At 44.5% G+C, this 27,851-nt stretch overlaps 1 protein-coding gene across 2 annotated transcripts; it reads left to right on the top strand.

Annotated features, from left to right (window-relative positions):
- The first annotated feature begins 54 nt into the window (after positions 1–54).
- Positions 55–27,074, top strand: LOC109905154 (ligand of Numb protein X 2). 2 transcript variants are annotated; one of them, XM_020502374.2, is made up of 10 exons: positions 55–312; positions 12,801–13,432; positions 14,350–14,546; positions 17,041–17,237; positions 21,679–22,116; positions 22,294–22,437; positions 23,378–23,552; positions 23,789–24,029; positions 24,265–24,423; positions 25,648–27,074. In XM_020502374.2, exons 2-10 carry the CDS (start codon positions 13,020–13,022, stop codon positions 25,781–25,783), a joined length of 2,100 nt encoding a protein of 699 aa, XP_020357963.1. In that variant the 5' UTR covers positions 55–312; positions 12,801–13,019; the 3' UTR covers positions 25,784–27,074. The 2 variants fall into 2 exon arrangements, with proteins under 2 accessions (XP_020357963.1, XP_020357964.1); XM_020502375.2 differs by lacking the exon at positions 55–312 and adding an exon at positions 11,543–11,868.
- Positions 27,075–27,851: the final 777 nt, after the last annotated feature.

Below are 27,851 nucleotides of genomic sequence, written 5' to 3'. Positions count from 1 at the left end.
ATAGACACCAATGCGATAGCAGCTGGGTCTGGACTACTTGGTTCATTGTGACTTCCATTGAAACATAAAACATGAGGGAGTGGGATGTCTCGCTGACTTTTCCATCTCTGGCCTGTACAACCAACAACACCTGAGGCGGCGCCCTGTGAAGAATGATCTGTACTATTCACTCAGAAATATAACGTGTATGATTATTTTAATCGTTTCTAGCTTTATTATCGGAGTTTCTCGAGGCTATAGGCTACTTTAGTCATAGCACGATTTCAAGACCGTCTTTGTTTTATTACTTCCGGGAAAAAGCCCTTCACACAGGTAAGAAGACGAGTTTCGGTCTCGGCCATCTCTATGGTCTCGGCTCCCGCAAATTCTATTCTCTCATCAAACATGCTTGTTTTACATTTTTTAAATGTATTCTCACACATTTCATACAGTCCACCTATAGCATAAGTGTATGAAAATATAGCCTAGCCTAACACATTCCAACTAATTAAAGGTAGCACATATCACCCGCTGTTTGTTGAAGGTGAGCGAACGTAATGTGGCCAGTAAGTTTCTGTTTTTAGATTGCGTAATGTTTCGCATTATTTTCCAGTGACTTGAGTAGACAAAATAATAGCCTATGTCATAAAATGTATAGGAGGGTTAACACGTAATATATTTGCGATACGTGTGCAATGTATAAATGAAGGAAGGGGAATGTTTGCTCGGTTGTTAACCTCGTCATCAGCTGTTGGTGTCAGTGGGGACAGTGAATTATTTATGGTTTCTGACCAAGGAATAGACCAGCCCCAATGATGGCCTCTTTTCTACATTAACACCATGGTGCTAAAGCCTGTGTGTCAGCATTAAAAGTGGGCACTATCTGGTGAATGATGTAACAATATAGAATATAACTAGTTTAATAAATGTTAAATAAAAATAAACAAAAAAATGTTTTATTCTATAGTACCAAGGTCGTGTTATTTACAGTGAATATTGCAATAATACAGAATATTGAAATGGTACATAATTTGACTTAAAGCATTTAAATAGAGGTAACAGAAGATTTGCTCATACAACCAGGATGTGCATGGCAATTTCAGACAGTCCTATTTGAGCTTGAGGTGGTAGGGGCTACTGGTTAATGACGTTATTTTCGTTAATGCTGAGCTCCTCTCCATGGGAAACGGGTGTCATTTTTCCAAGAGCCTAAATCAGGAGGTTGTTTGTATCAATTGAACCATCGACTTCACATGATTATTAGGGCTCCCAAGTGATGCAGCGGTCTAAGGCACTGCATCTCAGTGCTAGAGACTTCACTACAGACACCCTGGTTCGAATCCAGGCTACAGCCTGGATTCACAACCGGCCGTGATTGGGAGTCCCATAAGGCGGTGCACAATTGGCCCAGCGTCATCTGGGTTAGGGTTTGGCCGAGGTAGGCCGTCATTGTGAATACAAATTTGTTCTTAAATGACTTACCCAGTTAAAAGAAGGGAAAAAAAGAAGATGGGCAATTCCACAGTATTGGAATGATGCTTTGACTGTTTAAAATGTATGCCAAACAAAAACCAAGTTTAACAACCCACACAAGGACTACATTTAACTATTTAGACTGAAACAATGTACAAAAGCTCATTTAGTGGAAGAACTGTCCATATGCAAACTCGTTTTCCAAAAACTCTTGTAAATATCTGTCGTTTGTGACCACTATGATTTCCTCTTGTAGCCAATTCAGTTGCAGTAATTGCATTACAAATGTTTTGATAATTCCGTTAACAATTTGATCATGGAATTACGACTTTTATTTCATAAACAAAATTGATATCATAAAAATAAATCACTATAACTAATTGGTAGGTCTACCGTTACTTGTTACTTCTGTGAACTTTCATTATCCTCCCTCCTCATGAGGGATACAAATTATAAAATATCTTCAAGATATGTGTGTTTTTGGTAATGGAATTACAAGGCACAAGGCAATATTGCTTAAACTTACAGCTATTCTCTAGTTATGGATGGATATTCATAGATATTCATGGTCAGAAGTTGATGTCTTGTTTCTGGAGCCCAGTGTGAAGTGTGCTCTCTTCAGACAGTGGTCTGCTGCAGAACAGTGGGAGGATTAGAGCCTATGACTGTGCGCTTTAGCCTGGATGGGTCTCTGTAGTAGAGACTGTGGTACCAATGGGTACCATACTCAAGGCTCCAGGGTGGCTAGCAATCATGCGACTGTCTGGTAGAAAGGGAGTGGGTAGATTATGAAGCAATGTGAATTTTAAGGGGGAGGTTTTCTGTTTTGGCATTGCTTGAATTTTCACTTTCAGTCAATCCGAGTCAAATCCTTCAGGACACACCCCTTTTATATTATTAAAAACTGTCTTAGCCAAGGGAGTTGTTCGGTCTGCCTCATGGCGTTACCCCTGCGTTCACTTCACGAGGGTGTGGCGGAACATGTGACATGGAGACACAATGGAGACATTTGTGAGGTGAGTTTTATTGTCAGTCATATAGCAGTTATAACCACAGTAACTGAACAGCTGACAGTCCTGTCTGACTTAAAAGTTCACCTGGCTATGAATGACTGTAACGATGTGCGCTGAGAGTCGGGAAGCAAGTTCAGGGAGTGAGTGTTTAAATTAAATAAACGTAACATAATACAAAACAAGAAACATTAACAGCACACAGACATGAAACAGAAACAATGACGCCTGGGGAAGGAACCAAAGGGAGTGACATATATAGGGAAGGTAATCAGGGAAGTGATGGAGACCAGGTGAGTCTGATGACGCACAGGTGTGTGTAATGATGGTGACATGTGTGCGCCATAATGAGCAGCCTAGTGACCTAGAGGCCGGAGAGGGAGCACATGTGACAACTACTTTTCCAATGCAACCCCAAGTTGCATTGGGAAAAGGACACTTTAATGGTGAGCCAAGACATTTTTCCTAGAAAGCTTTGAATGTCACATGATTATTCATTGTTGTTGAGGCATTTTCCCCCATCAAGGGGACTTTGTCACCTTCAGAACATACCTTTCAACAGGATTCAACTTCACGTGAACATTTCAGTACTTAACAATGCAACATCACGTTGACAATGTATACCACTGCTGTCAAAGCATGTTTAGCCCGAGATAACGATTGACTAAGAATTATATATTGACTAAGAATTATATTGATGTTTTTATTATTATAAAAACATCAATACCACTGAGGATTTTCCTCCTAGCAATTGCCTCCTAGCATTAGAAACCATTGATTAAAATATATGATATTAAACATTGAAGCTCAATGGGACTTTAGATCGGTTATACACAACAACATGCGCTTTTAGGAGATGAGTAGTTGAACAGACATAATTAATAAAGTTATAACATGAAAGAAGAATCAAATAAAGGTTTATGTACAACCAGGGGATGTGTAAAGGCAGTAGTAATAACCAGGTGATGTGTAAAGGCAGTAGTAATAACCGGGGGATGTGTACAGGCAGTGGTAATAACCAGGGGATGTGTAAAGGCAATATAATTAACCAGGGGATGTGTAATGGCAGTAGTTATAACCAGGGAACGTGTAAAGGCAGTAGTAATAACCAGGGGATGTGTAAATGCAGTAGTAATAACCAGGGGACATGTAAAATCGGTTGTAATAACCAGGGGATGTATAAAAGCAGTAGTAATAACCAAGTGATGTATAAAGACAGTAGTAATAACCAGGGAATGTGTAAAGGCAGTACTATTACCCAGGGCATGTGTAAACGCAGTAGTAATAACCAGGGGACGTGTAAAAGCAGTAGTAATAACCAGGGGACATGTAAAAGCAGTAGTAATAACCAGGGGACGTGTAAAAGCAGTAGTAATAACCAGGGGACGTGTAAAAGCAGTAGTAATAACCAGGGGATGTATAAAAGCAGTAGTAATAACCAAGTGATGTATAAAGGCAGTAGTAATAACCAGGGAATGTGTAAAAGCAGTACTATTACCCAGGGCATGTGTAAACGCAGTAGTAATAACAAGGGGATGTGTAAAAGCAGTAGTAATAACCCGGGAATGTGTAAAAGCAGTAGTAATAACAAGGGGACGTGTAAAAGCAGTAGTAATAACAAAGGGACGTTTAAAGGCAGTAGTAATATCCAGGGGATGTGTAAAGGCAGTGCTAATAACCAAGGGATGTGTAAAAGCAGTAGTAATAACCAGGGGACGTGTAAAAGCAGTAGTAATAACCAGGGGACGTGTAAAAGCAGTAGTAATAACCAGGGGACGTGTAAAAGCAGTAGTAATAACCAAGGGACGTTTAAAGGCAGTAGTAATATCCAGGGGATGTGTAAAGGCAGTGGTAATAACCAGGGGACGTGTAAAAGCAGTAGTAATAACCAGGGGACGTGTAAAAGCAGTAGTAATAACCAGGGGATGTGTAAAAGCAGTAGTAATAACCAGGGGATGTGTAAAAGCAGTAGTAATAACCAGGGGACGTGTAAAGGCAGTAGTAATATCCAGGGGATGTGTAAAGGCAGTGGTAATAACCAGGGGATGTGTAAAAGCAGTAGTAATAACCAGGGGATGTGTAAAAGCAGTAGTAATAACCGGGGGATGTGTAAAAGCAGTAGTAATAACCAGGGGACGTGTAAAGGCAGTGGTAATAACCAGGGGATGTGTAAAAGCAGTAGTAATAACCAGGGGATGTGTAAAAGCAGTAGTAATAACCAGGGGATGTGTAAACGCAGTAGTAATAACCAGGGGACGTGTAAAGGCAGTGGTAATAACCAGGGGATGTGTAAAAGCAGTAGTAATAACCAGGGGGCGTGTAAAGGCAGTGGTAATAACCAGGGGATGTGTAAAAGCAGTAGTAATAACCAGGGGATGTGTAAACGCAGTAGTAATAACCAGGGGGCGTGTAAAGGCAGTGGTAATAACCAGGGGATGTGTAAAAGCAGTGGTAATAACCAGGGGGCGTGTAAAGGCAGTGGTAATAACCAGGGGACGTGTAAAAGCAGCGCTAATAACCAGGGGACGTGTAAAAGCAGTAGTAATAACCAGGGGATGTGTAAAAGCAGTAGTAATAACCAGGGGATGTGTAAAAGCAGTAGTAATAACCAGGGGACGTGTAAAGGCAGTAGTAATATCCAGGGGATGTGTAAAGGCAGTGGTAATAACCAGGGGAGGGGATGTGTAAAGGCAGTGGTAATAACCAGGGGACGTGTAAAAGCAGTAGTAAAAGCAGTAGTAATAACAAAGGGACGTTTAAAGGCAGTAGTAATAACCAAGGGACATCCAAAGGCAGTAGTAATATCCAGGGGATGTGTAAAGGCAGTGGTAATAACCAGGGGATGTGTAAATAATAACCAGGGGATGTGCAGTAGTAGCAGTAATAACCAGGGGATGTGTAGTGGCCGTAGTTATAACCAGGGGATGCTGTATGGTAGCTAGGCTTGTGGCGATATACCGTATATACCGGGGTATATAGACATACCGACGGTATGATTTTCAATACCGTAAAAACAAAATGGGTGCCACGCCACTGCTTATAAATACAAGTAAACTGTCTAAGATGTGTCAAATAAATGATATCCAGCTCAGGGCTCCAGCTATGCATTTGGTTTGCTATTTGCTTGCTAGGTGGCAAGATCAAGCTTATTGGTTACAGCAGAGACATTCAATCCCTTCCTGGATCAAGATCCATGTTGCCTAAATTATTTTGTGCGTCAAAAAATAAAAGTAATAATAGCGCTTCTTGTGTGCACATTCGTTAATACCGTATACCCTGGTATGGTACAAAAACTGTATGACGGTATGAAAATCTGTATACCGCCCCAACCCTAATGGTAGCTAGTCTCACCCCTGTCATGAATTAGCATTGGGCGTCCTTGAGGAACAGCCACAACATCGTAAACCACTGCAGTAGTGTGTGTCTAGGGGGGGAGTGGACGTTGACACATGGCTTCCCAGCCGTCCCTACTTGGTATATGAGAGGGCCTCCACCATCCAGAAAGAGCTGGAGTGGAAGGGCTAAGGGGCTGAGCAGGCCATCCATCACATCCTGCCTGCCTGGCTCCTCAGTGACCCACTGCCTTTAATAACAGCAAGGGCTGCTTCCTCAATGACACTCAATGGATCCTTCCACTCCTTAGGACACGTTCTCTGTCCAGCTCTCTCCTATTAAACATTTATAGACAGTGTGCTTTTATGCTATGGCAAATATGCATATCAAAGATTAGGAGGAATTTTATTTAGGCTAATCTCTGTCTCGGTCAGGCAAGTCTAAACATGCATGTGCTGAAAAGGCATTCCACTCAAGTGGGTAGGGTTTGTTTTGTTATGTACAGAATTCCAATATAGGACACCCTTGACCTTCATCTGAAGTAGTCTCAGGTCAGATTGATTATTTGTAGAGCCATGGAGCCTGGTCATGTGAATTCCCAAATACTGTAAGTGGGGCAGAACCAAGATGGCGTAGCAGTAAGTCGTCCTGTCCCGTCGTGTCCCTGTATTTATCGTTTCTTTTTCGTTTTTTTTACATATTTTTACATATTTTCTCCACATATCTCTTTGAAAACATTTTGCTAAACCCTAAGCTTCCAAATACTCTCCTGCAACCCGACTCACCCAATGTAGCTATTTTTCCTAAATTCCTAAAGTATTTATATTTACTTCGGGACCCCTCAACTGAAGCTAGCCAGCTAACCAGCGGGTATGCTAGCGGTCTCCAGCTAACCGGTCATCAGCTAACCTGTAGTTCGGAAAGCTCTCGCCTGTTCGTACAACGCGACTCTAACCAGAGCATAACGGACCTATTTATTTTTCATCCCCGGATTCATCCCCGGATTCCCACCGCAAACAGAACATCTTTCAGCTGGATTTTTCAGCAACTAGCTATCTAGCTAAACCGCAACCCCGGATTACTCCTGGCTAGCGTTTCCACCCACTTAGCTTGAAGCTAGCCCGGCCGTAGCACCTGTGCTACCACCGTAGCATACTCCTGAGCTACAATACCCGGGCCCACGACCGGTCTATCGATGTCATCGCATGAAGAGGAATAAACAGACTCACCCCATCGCGACGTCCCCCAAAGGCTAACTCTCTAGCCCTCAGTATCTCCCTGCTTGCTAATTCGGCCTGCTAACTGCTAGCTTGTCCAGCTCCGGTCCGCTAACTGCTACCTTGTCTTGCCCGGGCCTACAAACTGTTAGCTCGTTAGCACAGGCCTGCTAACCGCCTTAATCGCCGCGTCCCAAACGCTCACCAGACCCATATGTACTTTCTATCTCTTTTGACTTTTAATTTGTTTATACCTTCCGGAAACCTGCCTCACCCAATGTGATACGGAATCGCTATTATTTTTATTTATTTTTAGAACACACTCAAGAACCTCCAGAAGCTAACCAGCTAACTAGCTACAAGCTATTTAGTCATTGTTAGTTTTTTAAAACCTGGATAACACTCGCCAGTCCAGCTTCCCTGCCCCATCCACCGCTGCCCCCTGGACACTGATCTCTTGGCTACATAGCTGATGCACGCTGGACTGTCCATTAATCACGGTACTCCATTCTGCTTGTTTGTTTTATCTGTTGGCCCCGTTGCCTAGTCTACGCCATTTTACCTGCTGTTGTTGTGCTAGCTGATTAGCTGTTGTCTCACCTACTGTTTTAGCTAGCTTTCCCAATTCAACACCTGTGATTACTGCATGCCTCGCTGTATGTTTCTCTCAAATGTCAATATGCCTTGTATACTGTTGTTCAGGTTAGTTATCATTGTTTTAGTTCACAATGGAGCCCCTAGTTCCACTCTTCATGCCCCTGATAACTCCTTTGTCCCACCTCCCACACATGCGGTGACCTCACCCATTACTACCAGCATGTCCAGAGATACAACCTCTCTCATCATCACCCAGTGCCTGGGCTTACCTCCGCTGTACCCGCACCCCACCATACCCCTGTCTGCGCATTATGCCCTGAATATATTCTACCATGCCCAGAAACCTGCTCCTCTTATTCTCTGTCCCCAACGCTCTAGGCGACCAGTTTTGATAGCCTTTAGCCGCACCCTCATACTACTCCTTCTCTGTTCCGCGGGTGATGTGGAGGTAAACCCAGGCCCTGCATGCCCCCAGGCACCCTCATTTGTTGACTTCTGTGATCGAAAAAGCCTTGGTTTCATGCATGTCAACATCAGAAGCCTCCTCCCTAAGTTTGTTTTACTCACTGCTTTAGCACACTCTGCTAACCCTGATGTCCTTGCTGTGTCTGAATCCTGGCTCAGGAAGGCCACCAAAAATTCAGAGATTTCCATATCCCACTATAACATCTTCCGTCAAGATAGAACTGCCAAAGGGGGAGGAGTTGCAGTTTACTGCAGAGATAGCCTGCAAAGTAATGTCATACTTTCCAGGTCCATACCCAAACAGTTCGAACTACTAATTTTGAAAATTACTCTCTCCAGAAATAAGTCTCTCACGGTTGCCGCCTGCTACCGACCCCCCTCAGCTCCCAGCTGTGCCCTGGACACCATTTGTGAATTGATCGCCCCCCATCTAGCTTCAGAGTTTGTTCTGTTAGGTGACCTAAACTGGGATATGCTTAACACCCCGCCAGTCCTACAATCTAAGCTAGATGCCCTCAATCTCACACAAATCATCAAGGAACCCACCAGGTACAACCCTAACTCTGTAAACAAGGGCACCCTCATAGACGTCATCCTGACCAACCGGCCCTCCAAATACACCTCCGCTGTCTTCAACCAGGATCTCAGCGATCACTGCCTCATTGCCTGTATCCGCTACGGAGCCGCAGTCAAACGACCACCCCTCATCACTGTCAAACGCTCCCTAAAACACTTCTGTGAGCAGGCCTTTCTAATCGACCTGGCCCGGGTATCCTGGAAGGACATTGACCTCATCCCGTCAGTTGAGGATGCCTGGTCATTCTTTAAAAGTAACTTCCTCACCATTTTAGATAAGCATGCTCCGTTCAAAAAATGCAGAACTAAGAACAGATACAGCCCTTGGTTCACCCCAGACCTGACTGCCCTCGACCAGCACAAAAACATCCTGTGGCGGACTGCAATAGCATCGAATAGTCCCCGTGATATGCAACTGTTCAGGGAAGTCCGGAACCAATACACGCAGTCAGTCAGGAAAGCTAAGGCCAGCTTCTTCAGGCAGAAGTTTGCATCCTGTAGCTCCAACTCCAAAAAGTTCTGGGACACCGTGAAGTCCATGGAGAACAAGAGCACCTCCTCCCAGCTGCCCACTGCACTGAGGCTAGGTAACACGGTCACCACTGATAAATCCATGATTATCAAAAACTTCAATAAGCATTTCTCAACGGCTGGCCATGCCTTCCGCCTGGCTACTTCAACCTCGTCCAACAGCTCCGCCCCCCCCGCAGCTCCTCGCCAAAGCCTCTCCAGGTTCTCCTTTAACCAAATCCAGATAGCAGATGTTCTGAAAGAGCTGCAAAACCTGGACCCGTACAAATCAGCTGGGCTTGACAATCTGGACCCTCTATTTCTGAAACTATCTGCCACCATTGTCGCAACCCCTATTACCAGCCTGTTCAACCTCTCTTTCATATCGTCTGAGATCCCCAAGGATTGGAAAGCTGCCGCAGTCATCCCCCTCTTCAAAGGGGGAGACACCCTGGACCCAAACTGTTACAGACCTATATCCATCCTGCCCTGCCTATCTAAGGTCTTCGAAAGCCAAGTCAACAAACAGGTCACTGACCATCTCGAATCCCACCGTACCTTCTCCGCTGTGCAATCTGGTTTCCGAGCCGGTCATGGGTGCACCTCAGCCACACTCAAGGTACTCAACGATATCATAACCGCCATCGATAAAAGACAGTACTGTGCAGCCGTCTTCATCGACCTCGCCAAGGCTTTCGACTCTGTCAATCACCATATTCTTATCGGCAGACTCAGGAGCCTCGGATTTTCGGATGACTGCCTTGCCTGGTTCACCAATTACTTTGCAGACAGAGTTCAGTGCGTCAAATCGGAGGGCATGCTGTCTGGTCCTCTGGCAGTCTCTATGGGGGTGCCACAGGGTTCAATTCTCGGGCCGACTCTTTTCTCTGTGTATATCAATGATGTTGCTCTTGCTGCGGGCGATTCCCTGATCCACCTCTACGCAGACGACACCATTCTATATACTTTTGGCCCGTCTTTGGACACTGTGCTATCTAACCTCCAAACAAGCTTCAATGCCATACAACACTCCTTCTGTGGCCTCCAACTGCTCTTAAACGCTAGTAAAACCAAATGCATGCTTTTCAACCGGTCGCTGCCTGCACCCGCATGCCCGACTAGCATCACCACCCTGGATGGTTCCGACCTAGAATATGTGGACGTCTATAAGTACCTAGGTGTCTGGCTAGACTGCAAACTCTCCTTCCAGACTCATATCAAACATCTCCAATCGAAAATCAAATCAAGAGTCGGCTTTCTATTCCGCAACAAAGCCTCCTTCACTCACGCCGCCAAGCTTACCCTAGTAAAACTGACTATCCTACCGATCCTCGACTTCGGCGATGTCATCTACAAAATGGCTTCCAACACTCTACTCAGCAAACTGGATGCAGTTTATCACAGTGCCATCCGTTTTGTCACTAAAGCACCTTATACCACCTACCACTGCAACTTGTATGCTCTAGTCGGCTGGCCCTCGCTACATATTCATCACCAGACCCACTGGCTCCAGGTCATCTACAAGTCCATGCTAGGTAAAGCTCCGCCTTATCTCAGCTCACTGGTCACGATGGCAACACCCATCCGTAGCACGCGCTCCAGCAGGTGTATCTCACTGATCATCCCTAAAGCCAACACCTCATTTGGCCGCCTTTCGTTCCAGTACTCTGCTGCCTGTGACTGGAACGAATTGCAAAAATCGCTGAAGTTGGAGACTTTTATCTCCCTCACCAACTTCAAACATCAGTTATCTGAGCAGCTAACCGATCGCTGCAGCTGTACATAGTCTATTGGTAAATAGCCCACCCTTTTTCACCTACCTCATCCCCATACTGTTTTTATTTATTTACTGCTCTTTTGCACACCAATATATCCACCTGTACATGACCATCTGATCATTCATCACTCCAGTGTTAATCTGCAAAATTGTAATTATTTGCCTACCTCCTCATGCCTTTTGCACACATTGTATATAGACTCCCCCTTTGTTTTCTACTGTGTTATTGACTTGTTAATTGTTTACTCCATGTGTAACTCTTTGTTGTCTGCTCACACTGCTATGCTTCATCTTGGCCAGGTCGCAGTTGCAAATGAGAACTTGTTCTCAACTAGCCTACCTGGTTAAATAAAGGTTACATTTAAAAAAAAATATAAAAAAATAATGCTTCCTCCACCCAGCCACAGGATCCATGACCCTTATCCATTACAAGATGAGGGATCACTTGAGTAACAAGAAAGAAAGGCGAGAGAGTGGGCCGTCCTGTTTGACCTCAGGCTGTGTGTGTGTGTGTGTGTGTGTGTGTGTGTGTGTGTGTGTGTGTGTGTGTGTACACCAGCCTCTGTGTAATTGGTCAGCCCTCGGTTTGGTCTCCGAGTGTTTTGCCTGAGCTAGTGCGACATCAGCAGTTTTAGTCCCCCTCCACTCCTCCTCCTCTCCCCCTCTTCAGGAATCGACGGAGGCAGGCTGAACACCTCTCCTCCTCTCTGCCGAGCTCCCCTGTGCCTAGTCACACCACTCCCCCTCAGTTTGCCACACACGCACACACACACACACAGATCCACTGACTGTGTGCCGGGGATGTGGAGCTCTGGTTTCAGTCAGTCAGGCTGCAGGCAGCCAGCACAGCTGTTGGGTTTGAGGTTCTCGTTTGCATGCAGTGGCTGCCGACCGGCCGGGGTTCTTGACAACGCTGATATCAGCTTCTCAGGTAGGTGGAACAAAGCTAATGACGAACAAGATAAAGAATCCGTCTGTTCTTTTACCTTGCTGACCTCAACGGGGTCAGAGAGGAGTGCTGGGACCGGTGAATGCAGGGAATCTGATCTTAACCATGTGACAAAGTGGAACAAGAAATGGTGGCATGTAAACACAGTATTTGCATCAGTAATGTTGGAGAGGAACTCCTACTCAGTGTTCTTTGTAAGCACAGGAGGCTGATGAGGGCAGGACGGCTCATAAAAACGTCCGGAACGGAGCAAATGGAATGGCGTCAACGTGAAACCATGTGTTTGTATTAGATACCATTCCACCGATTCCAATCCAGATATTACCACGAGCCCGTCCTCCCCAATTAAAGTGCCACCAACCTCCTGTGTTTGTAAGATGTTGATATATGCTTGTTAGTTTGTTTTGCAGTTTGTGGGTTTTACGATTCATTTGACGAGAGTGTTGATTGAAACGTACAAATCAGCTCCTTTTCTTTGCACATGTGTGGAGTTTGTTGCCAAAAGACTTGTTGCCGAAGAATGCATTAATAATCAGCCTCTCCTAAAGAGAGGGAATTAGTGGAGAGATTAGAAGCCTCACAGAGGGATGGAGAACTCTGCTGATTGGGCACGAGGGGGTCATTAGTGATGGGGATTGCATTTCTGCCCAGTTCATTCAGAGTTCTCATTCTCTCCCAGTGCCATGCCTTTGTTCCTACCATTAGCACGGTTTTCACTTTTAGTCATTTTTTCTCCTTTTCTCGCCTCATTTCATTTCCTTTAGTTCCTCAGGAAACCGGCTGAGAGGAAACAGCTGCGGCTGGCCTCCATATTGTTGCCGCTCTGTGGATTTGTAATTTCCTGTTGTGCCGGTCGGTATGAGTAGGAAAAGTACCAACTCTAACTGCAGACCTCTTTGTGCTCCCCTCAACAGAAATCCAGGATGAAGACATGAGGCGGAGAGGACGAACAGTGGATCAGGGTTTCAACTTCACCCCTTTCAATGGATTCAGTCTGGGATGTTTGCCCCCTTATGAAATAATCTAAGCAGGCACTTCCTTTCTGGGATCAAGAGTGAGTGCGGGAACAGAGAAAGTTGGACAGTGGAACAAAGGAAGTTGAACTTGCTAGATAGCTTTTCCAGCCAGTGGCCATGACGGAGCCCAATGTCCCCAACAGTAGCAGCAGCATCAGCAGTGCTGGCCTGGCATGGGCAAAGATGTGTAAGGACTGTGGCCAGCAGCATGAAGGGGGCCAGGAGAACCACCTGTATGAGTACCAGGATGAGGTAGATGATGAGCTGGTGTGCCACATCTGTCTGCAGCCCCTGCTGCGGCCCATGGACACGCCGTGCGGACACACTTACTGCTTCCAGTGCCTCAGCAGCTTCCTGAAGGAGCAGGACTTCTGTCCCGTGGACCGCCAGCGGCTGCAGCTGCACCAGTGCCGGCCCTCCAGCCTGCTGGTCAGGAACCTGCTGGACAAGCTGACCGTGCTCTGCCCACACCACGTTGAGTGCCAGCAGCAGATGCAGCGCTGCGAGCTGCAACCCCATCTGCACAACAGGTAAAGAGGGTTATGGCCGGGGCACAAGTAAGCAGGAGTTGGAGATGGGAAAGATATCTTGTTTAGATTTAAGCTTAAAATGTCTGCTTTGCAGCAACAGTAAAAAAACAACTGTCTTTTTACACTGGTTTAAATGTGTCTATTTCCCTCTGCCTGAATTTGTTTATGCCTATGCCTGACATGCATTTTCCTACGCAATTAATTTAGAGTTAATGGGTACACAGGCCTGTCAAATGTTTACCTAACATGGATACACTGACCATAAGTCAGTCACGTTTAGACTTCAATGAAAAAGCTTTAATTACATAGTACCTGGATTCGAAGGAGCGGTTTGGTCTCAAATATCATACCCTCCGGGAGGAGTGTAATTTATGGATTAGTCTTCCCTTTCATCACATGGCCAGTGTGGTGCTTATCATCTTAGTGGTTAGCGAGCAACAATGACGCAGTCAGTAGTGGGTAAAGGTTGTTTTGTGATAGCTGGTCATGTTGCAGCCATCCGCCCAGTGCAAACAGAGAGGAGGCAAAGTTCAGACAGCAGGACCAGCAGCAGTAGCTCTCTCTCTGACTTAATCACACACGACCTGTCCCCCCCTCAGACTCCCCGCAATGCAGTAAAATAGCCTCCTCATCTGCATAGCTCCTCTCCTCTTCCCATAGTCTCTCTCTCCTTAACTCCCTCACCAGTCACTAAATCTATTCATTTCCACACCTCTAGCTTGAGCCCCATTTGGCGTTTTAGAATGATCCTCCTCACTGAAACAAATTAATAAACATCTAATCGTACTCTCTTTTTTTCTGGTAAATACTTTAGGTTACCTTCACTGACTGTTTTGGACAAATGTCATGAGGGTTAAATAAAAGGACTGTTGAAGGTTGACCTCTCTTTTTCTCTACCCCACTCCTCCCTCTCTCAGATGTCCTGTTTTCAGAAGGCTGAAGGAGGAGGCGGAGAGGAGGAAGAGACCCCACCGGAAAGCCCTTAAGGGGAACAGGGGCGAGGGGGAGTTGGATGCTGATGCCAAACACACCCCTACGATGACCCGCACCCCCACCCGGGGTGCCCTGCCAGAGCCTGGCCTCATCAACCCCGCCTTCGAAGAGAGCGAGGAGGGTAAGATGTCACACGTCACTCACTGCCTACTCTGCCCACACCACAAACAGTTAGACGTCTCACTGACGTCACTATGTCTGAAGTCTGATTTTATGTTTTTGATAATGATAGTCTGTCAGTCTAAGTAAATAGCACTGAGCTCCCATTGAAAACATTTTAACTTTTTAAGAATGGAAAAATCTATATCAGTTTAGGGCTGTGGCGGTCACGAAATGTTGTCAGCCGGTGATTGTTCAGCAAATAGCGGCAGGTCTCACGGTAATTGACCGTTAATTAACATAAACACATTTAGCATTTCCTGGCTTCCACAGCCTACAAGCCACTGATGCAGACCTTAGATTTATTAGACTTTTTAAAATGTAGATGTTCCTATGTAATACAGCCTACACTTTCACAATAAATCCATTATTTATTTTAGACAGGTCTAAAGAATCATGATATGAAGAAAATGTAGTCTATTTCAGATGAACAGAATAGCATACTCTGAGTTGTCCTTATGTTAGGTCCTGATGTTAGGTCCTGTGCCAAATTGCTGTGGGCTACACAAAAAATTATAGTATGAAGAATACAATTGAACAAAGCTGGATAAAATAGAAAGGATATGCCCCCTAAAAAAATCTATTCCTTTTGTGGCCAGTGGCCGTTGTGACCTTGGGCTAAATATAATAATTATAATTCCCTTATCCCTGAGTGCTGCATGCTCCGAAGCACCTCTCAGTCACATGGCTCTCCATCAACTGATCAGGTATTTCTCACAGGCTACAAGTGAAGACAGACACATTGGGGACGCAACTGTGCGCGTCCTTATCCAATTCCGAGGTGCATATTGAAGATATTGGAAGAACTGTCCACATTTACTTTTCGTCAGCCAACAAGACGAGTAGACCTAACGAACATCAAAAGTACTAGCCTTTGTTAATCTACTATCCTCCATAGTACAAAAGTTGACCAATTCTGTTGCGAAAAATAAATATTCCATAGTCTGGGACAGTTGTGGAATGCGCTAGATCCCAAATTAATACAACCACTAGCATAAAATCAAAACTTTTTTACGCAACGTTGATCAATAACTTTTAGGCTATTTCCTCACATTATAAGCGCAGCAATGCGAACATGACTATGATTCAAAAAAGTTTTGGTATTGTTTCTTGCTTTGGGGATCATTCACAAGTGATAGGCTAATATTGTCACCCATCAGACTATTCTTGATTTAATCTTGTCTTTACATACAGTATATTATTTAGTATATGTGTGAAATTTGTTTTGATTTAGAATGGACCATTATAATGCACCTGTGTCGGAACAGGGGCAGGGGTAAAAATACATATAATCTATGCAGTTGAATAGCGGATGGAGGACACTTTTCCCGTGGGTCATTTTCATGCCAGCCAGGTAGGCTATACTCCTGTTTTAAAGAAAAGCAATTTGCTTCATATTAGTAAAGGTGAGAAATAAATATAGTAGTCCTAGCCAATAGAAAGCTGATGGGATCCTCCTCTTTTTAATAGAGGCCATCACTCAGTTTTTTTCACGCAATTGCATAGCCTATAGAAATGTACCGCAACATGAGCTCATGGGCTCTCATGAAGTGTTTGATTTGATTTTCCATTACATTTGCGTTGATGTCATTAGAGGGAAAATAGAGTGATTAGAGGGAAAATAGAATGCTGAGTACCAGGCAGTTAGCAAGTTTGGTAGGCTACTAATGGTCATCAACAGCATCAGCGCTTGGAGAAGCCTAATTACAGTGACTAAACGGTCACTTGGAATTTGACTGCCTTTGTGACTCATGACCGCCGGTGTGGCAGTAATACAGTCACCGTACCAGCCCTAACAGTGTTAATTGGGTCAACGAAGTTGTAAGGAGTTTATGAACGACCCAAGGGAACGGAAATGAGTGGAAACAGTCTGTCAGCTGTGTTGACTTTAGGGAAAATCCCAAACCCCTTTAATGTGGCCATCCCTGGCAAGAGAGCTGTCTAAGGGAGTCTAAGGAGTATTGCTGACATCGTTAATTTAGCTGGGGGCTTTGGATTTCAGACACTCGGGCCAAATCATCGTCTGAACCTTCAGAACGTGTATCAACCAGTCCTCCTATAGCTCCTCCCACCAGCCTCCTCTGGTATCAAATCTAAACTCTGTCTGGTCTAGCCTTAGAACCCCTTGAGGCATTTTGTAATCCAGTACCGTGGAACGAAGTCCATCAAAACAAAGTTACCTGGCAACTGGCGATTGATATCACAGAAATGATTACCTCATCGTGAGTGTTTCTTGGGGAATAGTTTGCTACCCGCCCTACTTGATTCAAAACCAGGGCTGTGTGTTGGAATTGGACACACAATAAAAGGCAACCATGGACCATTGATAAAATGTGTTTGAGCATATATGAATCTGTGTGTGTGTGTGTCAAGTTGTATGTTTCAGGTTTTTTGTCTCTATATATGTAAACATGTGTACCTCCATTGCCCATGTCCTTCCCCTCATCTCTCCACAGAGACCCCCCTGCGGTCCAGCCTGGTGGCCGAGACCAACGTGGTGGAGATGTTTCGGGAGCAGCAGGAAGAGGAGTTGGGCCTGCGTATCGTGGGAGGAAAGGACACGCCCCTGGGGAACATAGTAATCCAGGAGATCATCCGTGACTCATTGGCAGGCCATGACGGCAGACTGGCCCCAGGGGACCACATTCTGGAGGTGAGACAGTTTCTTCACTGTAAATAAGAGGGATAATAGGTCACCTGGAAGATATGTTCAGTCCTCTCCCCTCCTTCCCATCCTCGTGTAATTTTAGTGCTGTAGCTGTATACTTTGAAATGATCGCTTTGACGATGGTAATGGCTGCACTTTGTGTAGATAGTGCTTGTTAGGAAGCTTTGACTTATCCAGTCAGGATTCCCCCCCCCCCACCCCCCCAAAAAACATACAGTGCCTTCAGAAAGTATTCATACCCCTTAAACATAAATATCTAATTTACATAAGTATTCACACCGATGGGTATATACTTTGTAGAAGCACCTTTGGCAGCAATTACGGGTGTGAGTGTTTCTGGGTCTCTAAGAGCTTTACACACCTGGATTGTGCAACATTTGCCCATTATTCTTTTTTTAATTCTTCAAGCTCTGTCGCAAGAAAACCATTTTAAGATGGTTTTCACTGTCAATTAAGTTAGTACTGTGGAGTAACTACATAAAATGCTGTTGATCCATCCTCAGTTTTCCATTAAACTCTGTAACTGTTTAAAAAGTCACCATTGGCCTCTTGGTGAAAGGATGCCTGTATCTTTGTAGTGGCTGGGTATATTGATACACAATCAGATGTGTAATTAATAACTTCACCATGCTCAAAGGGATATTCATTGTCTGCTTTTTAAATGTTTACCCATCTACCAATTGTTGCCCTTCTTTGTGAGGTGTTTGAAAACCTGGTCTTTGTGGTTGAATCTGTGTTTGAGATTCACTGCTCGACTGTGGGACCTTAATTGTATGTGTGGGGTACAGAGAGAAGGTAGTCATTCAGAAATCCTGTTAAACACTATTATTGCACACAGAGTCCATGCAACCTACGATGTGACATTTTTTACTCCTGAACTTATTTAGGCTTGCCATAACAAAGGGGTTGACTCAAGACATTTCAGCTTTTCATTTTTTATTAACTTGTAGAAATCTCAAAAAAATGTCATTCCTCTTTGACATTACGGCATAAGCCAGTGACATAAAATCTCAATTTAATCCATTTAAAATTCAGGTTGTAACACAACAAAACATGGAAAAAGTCAAGGGGTGTGAATACTTTCGGAAGGCACTATAAACCCACTTTCTTGATAGGATGGGTCTTATTTGGTTCCCTACAAATGAAAGTGGACACTAGTTGGTAGAGTAATGTGGCTATTTGTATATTCTGTGACCTTTCAGAATCTTAATGGTTTATTCAAATGGATACATTGTGGAGAGTAGATCCTGAACTATTTCAAAACAGATGTAAACAATGCATTCACCTGGTTTTTATCCAACGGGTACAACTAGGGTACAGAGATAGTACTGTATGTCTTTGAAGGGGGTTTCACAAAGATGCAGCTTCCTTTCTTCCCACGATCTTGCTCCCTCTCTCCTCCTTGGATTTCCCCCCCCCCCCCCCCCCCCCGCCTGTTCTGGAATGTGGCGGTGCTACTGTAAACTGAGCTGACAGACCAGTTCACTCTATTCTGGCAGGGGTGCAGGACAATGCCGGAGCCCATCTCTTCCTCTGAGCTGACCAATCAAAAAGGTGGAATTTGGAATGAAAACACCTCTCATCTAACCTCACTGGCTGCCTCGGGAGCAGTAATATAACCCCCCACTTTTTGGGTCTTTTGTGGACGGCTGGCTAGTGGCTATAAAGAGATACTGTATGCGTGAAGGAGTGGAGATTGCGTTCCTACTTTTTTGCAAATGAATCTCTCGCTTCCCCTTGAGTCGATCCATTGATTTTAAGAAGGGCTTCTCTTGGATGATGTTTGTAAAGCTGGAATTGCTCTAAATTGGGACCAACTATTTTGCACACCTATTCTACAGGAGGTCGGTACAATACAAGGATACCATTCACCTTCAGTGCTCGGTTGTCTCCACAAGTCTGTCCCCAAACAATTTGATTTGCTGGTTTTAAGCATTAAACTTTCAAATGGCTCTTTGTTGACTGTTGCTGGGTGCTATTGTCCTCCATCAGCACCGGCCTGTACCCTTCCTGCTCTAAGCTCTCTCCTGGCCCCTTACACGAAGTCTGAATTTGTCCTGTTTGGTGACCTAAACTGGGACATGCTTAAACCACCTGACTAAGTCCTAAAGAAATGGGACTCCCGAAATCTTTCTCAGATTATTCCCATTCCCACAAGGTATGACTCCAAACACCCAGAAAAGGATTCTCTCCTCAATGTTATCCTCACAAATAATCCTGATATGTCATTACAGAAAACACCAGACTGATACCTTAGTGATCACTATTATACAGCCTGTGTTCGTAATGGCTGCTCAGTGAAACAACCTGTCCTGATCTGTCATAGACGCTTTCTAAAAAACTTTAATGAGCAAGCCTTCCATCATGAACTGGCCTCTGTAAAATGGTATAGAATCAGCTTGATCCCCTCTGTCGAAGACGCCTGGACCTTTAAAAAAACAACATTTTCAGTGATATTGTTAACAAACACGCCCCCATAAAGAAAATTACAATTAAATACAGGTTCAGCCCCTGGTTCGACCGTGATCTTGCAGAGTTACTCCACCTCAAGAATTGCATTTGGCGAAAGGCTCGGCATATGCACGCTCAGGCTGACTGGCTATCGTTCAGGCAAATGAGAAATAAGTGCACTCAGGCTGTCCAGAAGGCAAAAGTGAGTTACTTTAAGGAGCAGTTCACTCTCTGTGGGTCTAACCCCAAGAAGTTCTGGAAAACAGTTAAAGACCTGGAGAATAAACCCTCCTCCTCACAGCTGCCCATGTCCCTTAAAGTTGATGCGGTTGTTATTTACAAGAAGCACCATAACATCCATAACCTGAGCTCTTTAATCACAACTTCATTAAGTCAGGATCCCCCCATTTGACTCAGCCATGCCTCCTTGCCCGTCCAACATTTCCTCATCTCCCACCCCTTCTAATGCGACTATCCCCGATGCTTCTCCCACTTTTTCCCCTGCCCCGCTACAAAGTTTCTCCCTGCAGGCAGTCACTGAGTCCAAGGTGCTCCTTAAACTTGACCCCATAAAACCATATTGGTCAGATGGTTTAGACCCTTTCTTCTTTAAGGTTACTGCCCCATCATTGCCAAGCCTATCTCCAACTTTTTTAACCCGTCTCTCCTTTCTGGGGAGGTTCCCATTGCTTGGAAGGCAGCCACGGTTCATCCTATATTTAAAAGGGGGAGATCAAGCTGATCCTAACTTTTATAGCCTATTTCTATTTTGCCCTGTTTATCAAGTGTGTTGGAAAAACTTGTCATTAATCAACTGACTGGCTTTCTTGATGTCTAGTATTCTCTCTAGTATGCAATCTGGTTTCCGCTCGGGTTATGGATGTGTCACTGCAACTTTAAAAGTCATCAATGATGTCACCATTGCCCTTGATTCTCAGCAATATTGTGCTGCTATTTTTATTGACTTGGCCCGAAGCTTTTGACATATCAAAAGCTTCGGGCCACGTCAATAAAAAGACCATTCCATTCTTGTGGGCCGGAGAAGGAGTATTAGTGTCTCTTGAGGGGTCTTTGGCCTGGTTAGCTAACTACCTCTCTCAAAGAGTGCAGTGTATGAAGTCAGAAAATCTGCTGTCTCAGCCACTGCCTGTCACCAAGGGAGTACCCCAAGGCTCGATCCTAGGCCCCAAGTTCTTCTCAATGTACATCAACAACATAGCTCAAGCAGTAGGAAGCTCTCTCATCCATTTATATGCAGATGATACAGTCTTATACTCATCTGCTCCTCCCCGGATTTTTGTGTAAAATGCTCTACAACAAAGTTTTCTTAGTGTATTTTTTATTATTGGTAGGCCGTCATTGTAAATAAGAATTTGTTCTTAACTGACTTGCCTAGTTAAATAAAGGTTTAAATTATTTATTCTTTATATCAATGGAGGTACCTGCGGTTTTTGTATAGCACATGTCAAAGATAAGTGTTTCCCCTATATGCATTTAGCAGCGGCGCACTGCCACTGCTAAATGGTGGCAGCCACTGCAAAAAATAAATAATAATTAAAATAATTGTATTTTTTTTATAATAATAAAAATGTAATGGCAAGGCGCCGCCATTTATTTTGCCTTGCCACTTTATCCCTACCTAAATGTACATATCCACCTCAATTACCTCGTACCCCTGCACATCGACTCGGTACTCCCTGTATATAGCCAAGTTATCGTTACTCATTGTGTATTTATTCCATGTGTTATTATTATACATTTTCTCTCTGCCTTGTTGGGAAGGGCCCGTAAGTAAGCACTTCACTGTTCGTCTACACCTGTTGTTTACGAAGCATGTGACAAATAACATTTGATTGGATTTGAATTATTAGTGGTATTTTATTTCCACTATCCATCAGCGCAAGGACCAGCTGTTGATACTCTGTGTATTTAGTCCAGCTGCAGTGTTACTGACCATGTGGGGTTGTGTTTCTAGGTGAATGGCGTCAGCCTAGCCTCTATCCCACACGGCCGGGCCATCTCCGTGCTGCGGCGGCCATGTCCTTTGCTCAGACTCATCGTCATGCAGGAGAAGGGCTTCAACCCCCGTCACCCACAACGTCCTGGCCTCGAGCACCACCCACCCCCCTCCCCCAACATGGCCACTGCCTCCCCTTCCTCTCACAGTCCCCACGGCACCGCCCACAGCCAGGGCACGGTGATCCAGGTGACGCTGGTAAAGAGGGACCGCTCGGATCCGCTGGGGATCAAACTGATCCGCAAGTCGGACGAGACTGGGATCTTTATTCTGGACCTGCTGGCGGGGGGGCTGGCGGCCAAGGACGGGAAACTATGTAACAATGACAAGGTGCTGGCCATCAACGGGCAGGACCTGAGACACGGCACCCCAGAGAGCGCAGCACAGATCATACAGGTATGTCTTATGTAGACAAGTTACAGCACGGCTATTTCACGGAGACCAAAGAATGGAAATAGGATTCATTATAATCCCTTAAAGAAACAGTGACTTTAATGTTAGCGGACGTTCCCAGGATAGATTTGCTGGATGTGTATTGAATGTGAGGCCTGAACGACGTGTGTGTGTCTGCAGGCCAGTGAGGTGCGGGTGAACTTTGTGGTGATGAGGCAGCCGGAGCCCCAGGAGGAGGGGGGCAGCGGTGGAGAGGGGCAGGGCCGAGTGGCCAGGAGGGCTCCAGAACCCCAGTACTTCAGACGGCCCTCCACCTACATGAAGGTAAACAATCTCCTCCCCCGACGTTTAGAACTTACAAATCACTGTACCACAAACTGCTGTATATCTCAGTTAGTATTGTGTATGCTAGTGTAAGTTAGTGTGGACACACATGATTATAAGAGCCTGTCATGTTTACATAGTGTAAAGGTAATCATGGCACCACAGTCACACCCCAGCCCTCTGTTACCAGTCCAGACTACCTAGCACTTCCACAGAAGCCCTCCTCACTCAGACAGAGGTGAAAGGGGCCTTGAGAGCAGACAGACGCCTGTGTCCCTGTTCCAGAGATGAAAGCCCTTCTCTGGGGCCTGTTCACTCCAGATCAAAAGGCCCAGGGTGCTGCCTCACTCTGTCGCTACGGGGCCACCACTACGTTTTGTTTGTTTGTTGCTTTGGGTGGCAGAGGATCAAAGCTGTTGGCAGTTAGCTTTCGCCTGTAGAGCCCAGGCTTTGAGTGTTGCTGGGGGGGGTCCCTGCTGGTGGAGGAAGAGGGAGGGCTCTCCTCCCCATCCCCTCTGAAGATTTACAGTCTCCAGAGAGAGCGAGAGAGAAACAAGGAAGCCGGCAGGAGCCGTGGATTTCGACACGTGCACTCCGCTACTAGAGTCAAGTGTCAACCTCTGGGTTCGAGTCCGCAGCTGCATCTGAGATGCTGCCTCACATTGGTTTGGACAAGTGGTTTCACAAGGAATCAATTAAGTCAAAAGATCCTTCTCACTTCTAGGTAATAGAGAGGGGAAGATAATAGCGACACAGCCCAGAAAGGATGTAGTGTCAGGCAAATTGTGCCCGTCTTCTTTGACGCCAGTCTTCTCTGTTGGCCAGAAAGAATTCTTATGAAGTAGTTTTGATCATAAGAACAGGAAGTCAATCTGAATGGACTACTGTATGCACCTAATGACTGTAAGGCAAATTAAGGGTTCTTCCTGGTCTTTCCTAGGATCCTCCAGGGGGCTTCTCTAGCCAGGAGAAGACAGTGAGTCTGAAGAAGGAACCGAGGCTCTCCCTAGGCATCACCATCGCTGGGGGGAGGGACTGCCGCAGCCGCCTGCCCATCTACATCACCAGTGTCCAGCCTGTCGGCTGCCTGCACCGAGACGGCACTATCAAAACAGGTACTCCTGCGATCTATGCTTTCCTACAACCACATGACAGTTTTCATTCCATACCTTGATCTAATGTAGTATGGCTAATGTTCAGATTTAAATGCCTACGGGGATATTTATGTTAGTGATGGGGAAGACAATATGCATACCTCTTGCACATTGAACCGGAAGACCTTTTGATGTAAAGCCAGCTTTGCATGCAGAGACTACGTTTTCTTGACGCGCTTCTGGTTTCGGTTGCCTAGGGGATGTCCTGATGAGCATCAATGGCGTGGATCTGACCCAGCTGACCTACAATGAGGCGGTGTCAGTGCTGAAGGCCCAGACGGCCCACTCCCAGGTAGTCCTCAGAGTCATCCAGACCATCTCAGAGGAGCCTGAGGGGGAGGGGGAGGCTGGCAAAGAGGAAATGGAGTCTGTGGAGAACCTAAGGGAGGATGATGTCAACTGGGCCCCGCTGTGGACCCACTGGCTGGGTCTGCCAAGGTAAATAACATTCTAATCATTGGTTTGGAAAATAACTCGCCTCAAGTTTGCATGCCTTCAGTTCACATCCATCTGTGTCATAGTGAGTGATAATGTTCTGTACAGAATGAAAGAAATGACCCTATCAATTGTTTCAGGTGGCCATTTAAAACAATGGAAGTTTTCATTTTGTGCTTATGAAATGACACTGACACTTTAGAGATTTGAATTGGTCCAATTCCTCTCCTCCTTACAGTCACATGCACTGGTGCCGTAACATCGTGTTGCTGAAGACCAATCAGGAGAGCTGGGGCTTCAGCATTGTGGGTGGCTACGAGGAGAGCCACGGACAGCAGCCCTTCTTCATCAAGACCATCGTGCCTGGTACACCTGCCCACTTCGATGGACGCCTCAAGTAAGTTGCTTCACATGGACGAAGCTAGTTTAATAATAAACCTGAGTGAGAAAATATGTGTCGTTACTATCTGTGTGGGTGAAATGTAGGAGAGGTGATGAGTAGTAAGGAGGTGGTTATGTTTCGGTAAGACTGCAAAGTTCTTTGATAAGTAGTATGTACTCCCTTTCAGGATTGAGGTCAATTCCAATTCAATTCAGAAAGTAAACCAAATTCCAATATAAAATTTTCCTCATTTAAAGCTGCAATATGTAATGTTTTGGGGGATCCAACCAAATCCACATAGATATGTAGTTATAGACCTCATTTGTATTGAAAGCAAGTCTAAGCGATAGATATGTTCTATTTGTGCTATTTCTATGCTTCCCGTTCTTAAGTTTCATTTTTGCTAGTTTTCCTTTCGGTTTTGTACACCAGCTTCAAATAGCTAAAAATACATATTTTTTTTTTATTGAAAAGATATTGCACAGCAGTTTAGATGGTACAATGATTATCTACACTATACATTGCTTGTTTTGTCACATAAACTGTAATTAGGCAAACTATTAAAATCTTTGAAACCAGGAAATGGCAGAGCGATTCTGCATATTGCACATTTAAAAGCACACGTCAATCTAAGTAACATCATTTTAAAAATCCCCATAAAAATCCCTCTGTTTAAGCTAGAGATATGTTTTTGCATGGTCTGTGTCTCAATCCACCTTATCCTCCTGTCTGCATTGCACATCCGTGGTGGAAGGTGGCAGAGACCACAGCGGTGTTTGTCAAGACCATGAGATATCCCAAAAATCAGTCTTCTCACGAAAACATCTGTAGCGTCTGAACGGTTTGGCCTAGAGGTTAAAGGATTGAAGGGTTGAAATTGGAATTTCAGTATACTTCCTGAATTTAAATGGAATTGACCCCAACCCTTCTCCTTTTTGTGCAGGCCTGCCTCTCCAAGGACAGGATTTAGCAGAAATAAATACCTGCTTTCAACATAAATTAAACGCAGTGTAGAGATGGAGCCAGCCTAGTCTCCAGGTTACATTAGATGTGTGATTCTCCTGTAGTAGTCCATTGTACTGTATTTGGACCTTACTGCACAGCTGTTGGTTCTTAACTGACTTGCCTAATTAAATTAAATATAAAAATGAGGGTGGTGGGCAGGTCATTGTGTTACATGTATTGTACCCATCCCTGCCCCATGTTTACTGACTGTCCCTCCCTCTGGGTTGTCTCCAGGTGTGGTGATGAGATTGTAGCTGTGAACGGAGCCACCACGGTGGGCATGAACAACTCGTCCCTCATCCCCATGCTCAAACTGCAGAAGAATAAAGTTACACTGACTGTGGTGTCCTGGCCGGGGAGCCTGGTGTAGACACACACACACACACACACACCCTGCCCTGCTCAGCTCATGTCTCCACTGAGTCTCTTGTCATCTCTGCACACAACACCCTAGAATCTCATTGGTGACATTCTTAGAAGGTTTGTTGTATTGTTATTTTCACGACATAATCTCTTCTGATGTGGATTGTAATAGAAATGGTCAATTTGCACATTGCCCTAGCTGACTAGTGGGACTGAATTACACACGAGTTGATTCACTGTGTTGATTATTGTTGTTGTTGTTACTCAAAAGGGCAGTTGATGTGTGATTGTGAACAAATTGGGATAATCAGGGTGGAAGATGAATTGACAATCAATTAACTATGTTTCATGGTAAACTGGAAGGATCTTTATGGTTTGGAAGAATAGTTTTTACCCTGGGTCTTGAACGCTTTATGCATTTGTTATCAGCAGATTTGACGTACTTGTTCGATACCCATTTATGTTTTGTTTTCCCACATTAGTTAATGATGATTTGAAAAAATGCTACTGGCCTATTTGTATTAGCCAAAACTGGGATATATATGCAGATCTCAAATTCCATGTGAAAAGGGCCTAATTTAGGCTAGGAAATATATGTATCCCTATAATTTCACAGTTAATGAAGAAAATTGATTTAATGTAACAAACGTATTAGGAAAGGGTGACCGTTGACAATGTAGAAAGATGCCAGTCACACATGTACCCATCCTGTCCAACACCTTTACCTTTTGTTTTTGTACTATTTAGATTTGAACAGATACTGTGTTGTTTTATCCATATATAAGGACATTCTAGTGGCTGCAGATTTTTAATATTGATTTAGTTCCTAACTGTACTGTAGTCATCTCTTCAATTTCTGTGCAATGCATCATACCAAATGTCTCTGATTAATGTGGGTGCCTTGTACATGTTAAAGGACAAATCAAAGTTTGAACACTTGCCTTAATTGCCACAACCAAAAACATGTTCTTTGTTCTTTAAGCTCCCACCTCTCATTTTCTTACCCATGAGAACGTGGAGGATCTGTTCATTATTATCCAGCATATTGTAGTTGTAATGTTCACAAGAGGAGGAGACCAGAGCTGCTGGCCTTAGTTGGAGCATTAGATTCACTTCAACTGTTCTTTTCAGGGTTAAATAAAAACACTAGAGGTCTCTCATTGAATCCTGAGAATGTTATGGGAGCCCTCTGTATAGTTTCATATTTCAGTTAAGGGAAATATAGGCATTATATATTGTGTAAATGGACCATCCCCTGTTTTGTAATGTTCTAAAACCTCAATAATATGTGTACTGTGTCTTTTTGTATTTTATACATAATATTTACAGCATCCCAGAAGAGCTTTACAATAACAGTATGGTTTTACAGTAGGCCTAGGTATGGGATTGAATATGTTTACCAGTCCAGCACTTTAAAAAACAAGTATATTCCTGCATGGCCGTTCCCCCACAGGCCTGTGTTGTGCTATCCTCTCAATGGGGCTTGCTTAACTATCGGTACCCTGGCTCTGGCTGTATTGTGGCTGGGGGGATATCAGTCATCTGGAGTGGCATGATGGGTAAGTGGGCCAGGCATGTTGCCACAGGAGCACTTTAGGAAGAATGTAAATCAAGACGATGGAGTCGCAGAGCAAGCAGCACTGGATAGAGGACATTAGCTTTAAATCAACCCTGGCTCTCCAGCAAGGATCATGGCGTCAATTTCAGCTCAGTGAAAACTATAAGGGATGAAATGGTTGGTTAGAAACGGTTATTTTAGTATCGTTATTGATCAATGAAAAGATTCTACTTGTTGCCTCTTGTTTTCTATCGTTACTGCAACGTGGTAATGAAAACATACGGCGTTATGGGTGTTTACTGCAGAGGATGTTGAGAAACAGCTGTTGTGCTAGAATACTAAGACGCCGGTAGAAGCAGTTCTTCCCTTAGCTATCAATCATTCAAAAAGGTTGTTATTGAATTGCTGTGGCATTTGCGTCCTTAGCCCTTTATCGTGACTCAGTTCCGTTACATTACACATAAGAGTCATTGGACGAAGGTGCGTTCTGTAGGGGGAGTTGTTATAAAAAGCCCTG

The sequence above is a fragment of the Oncorhynchus kisutch genome, linkage group LG15 (genome assembly GCF_002021735.2).
Source record: "Oncorhynchus kisutch isolate 150728-3 linkage group LG15, Okis_V2, whole genome shotgun sequence".
Lineage (NCBI taxonomy): Eukaryota > Metazoa > Chordata > Actinopteri > Salmoniformes > Salmonidae > Oncorhynchus > Oncorhynchus kisutch.
The sequence above is the reverse complement of the archived record's forward strand: the minus strand, read 5'-3'. Positions and strand labels throughout refer to the sequence as shown.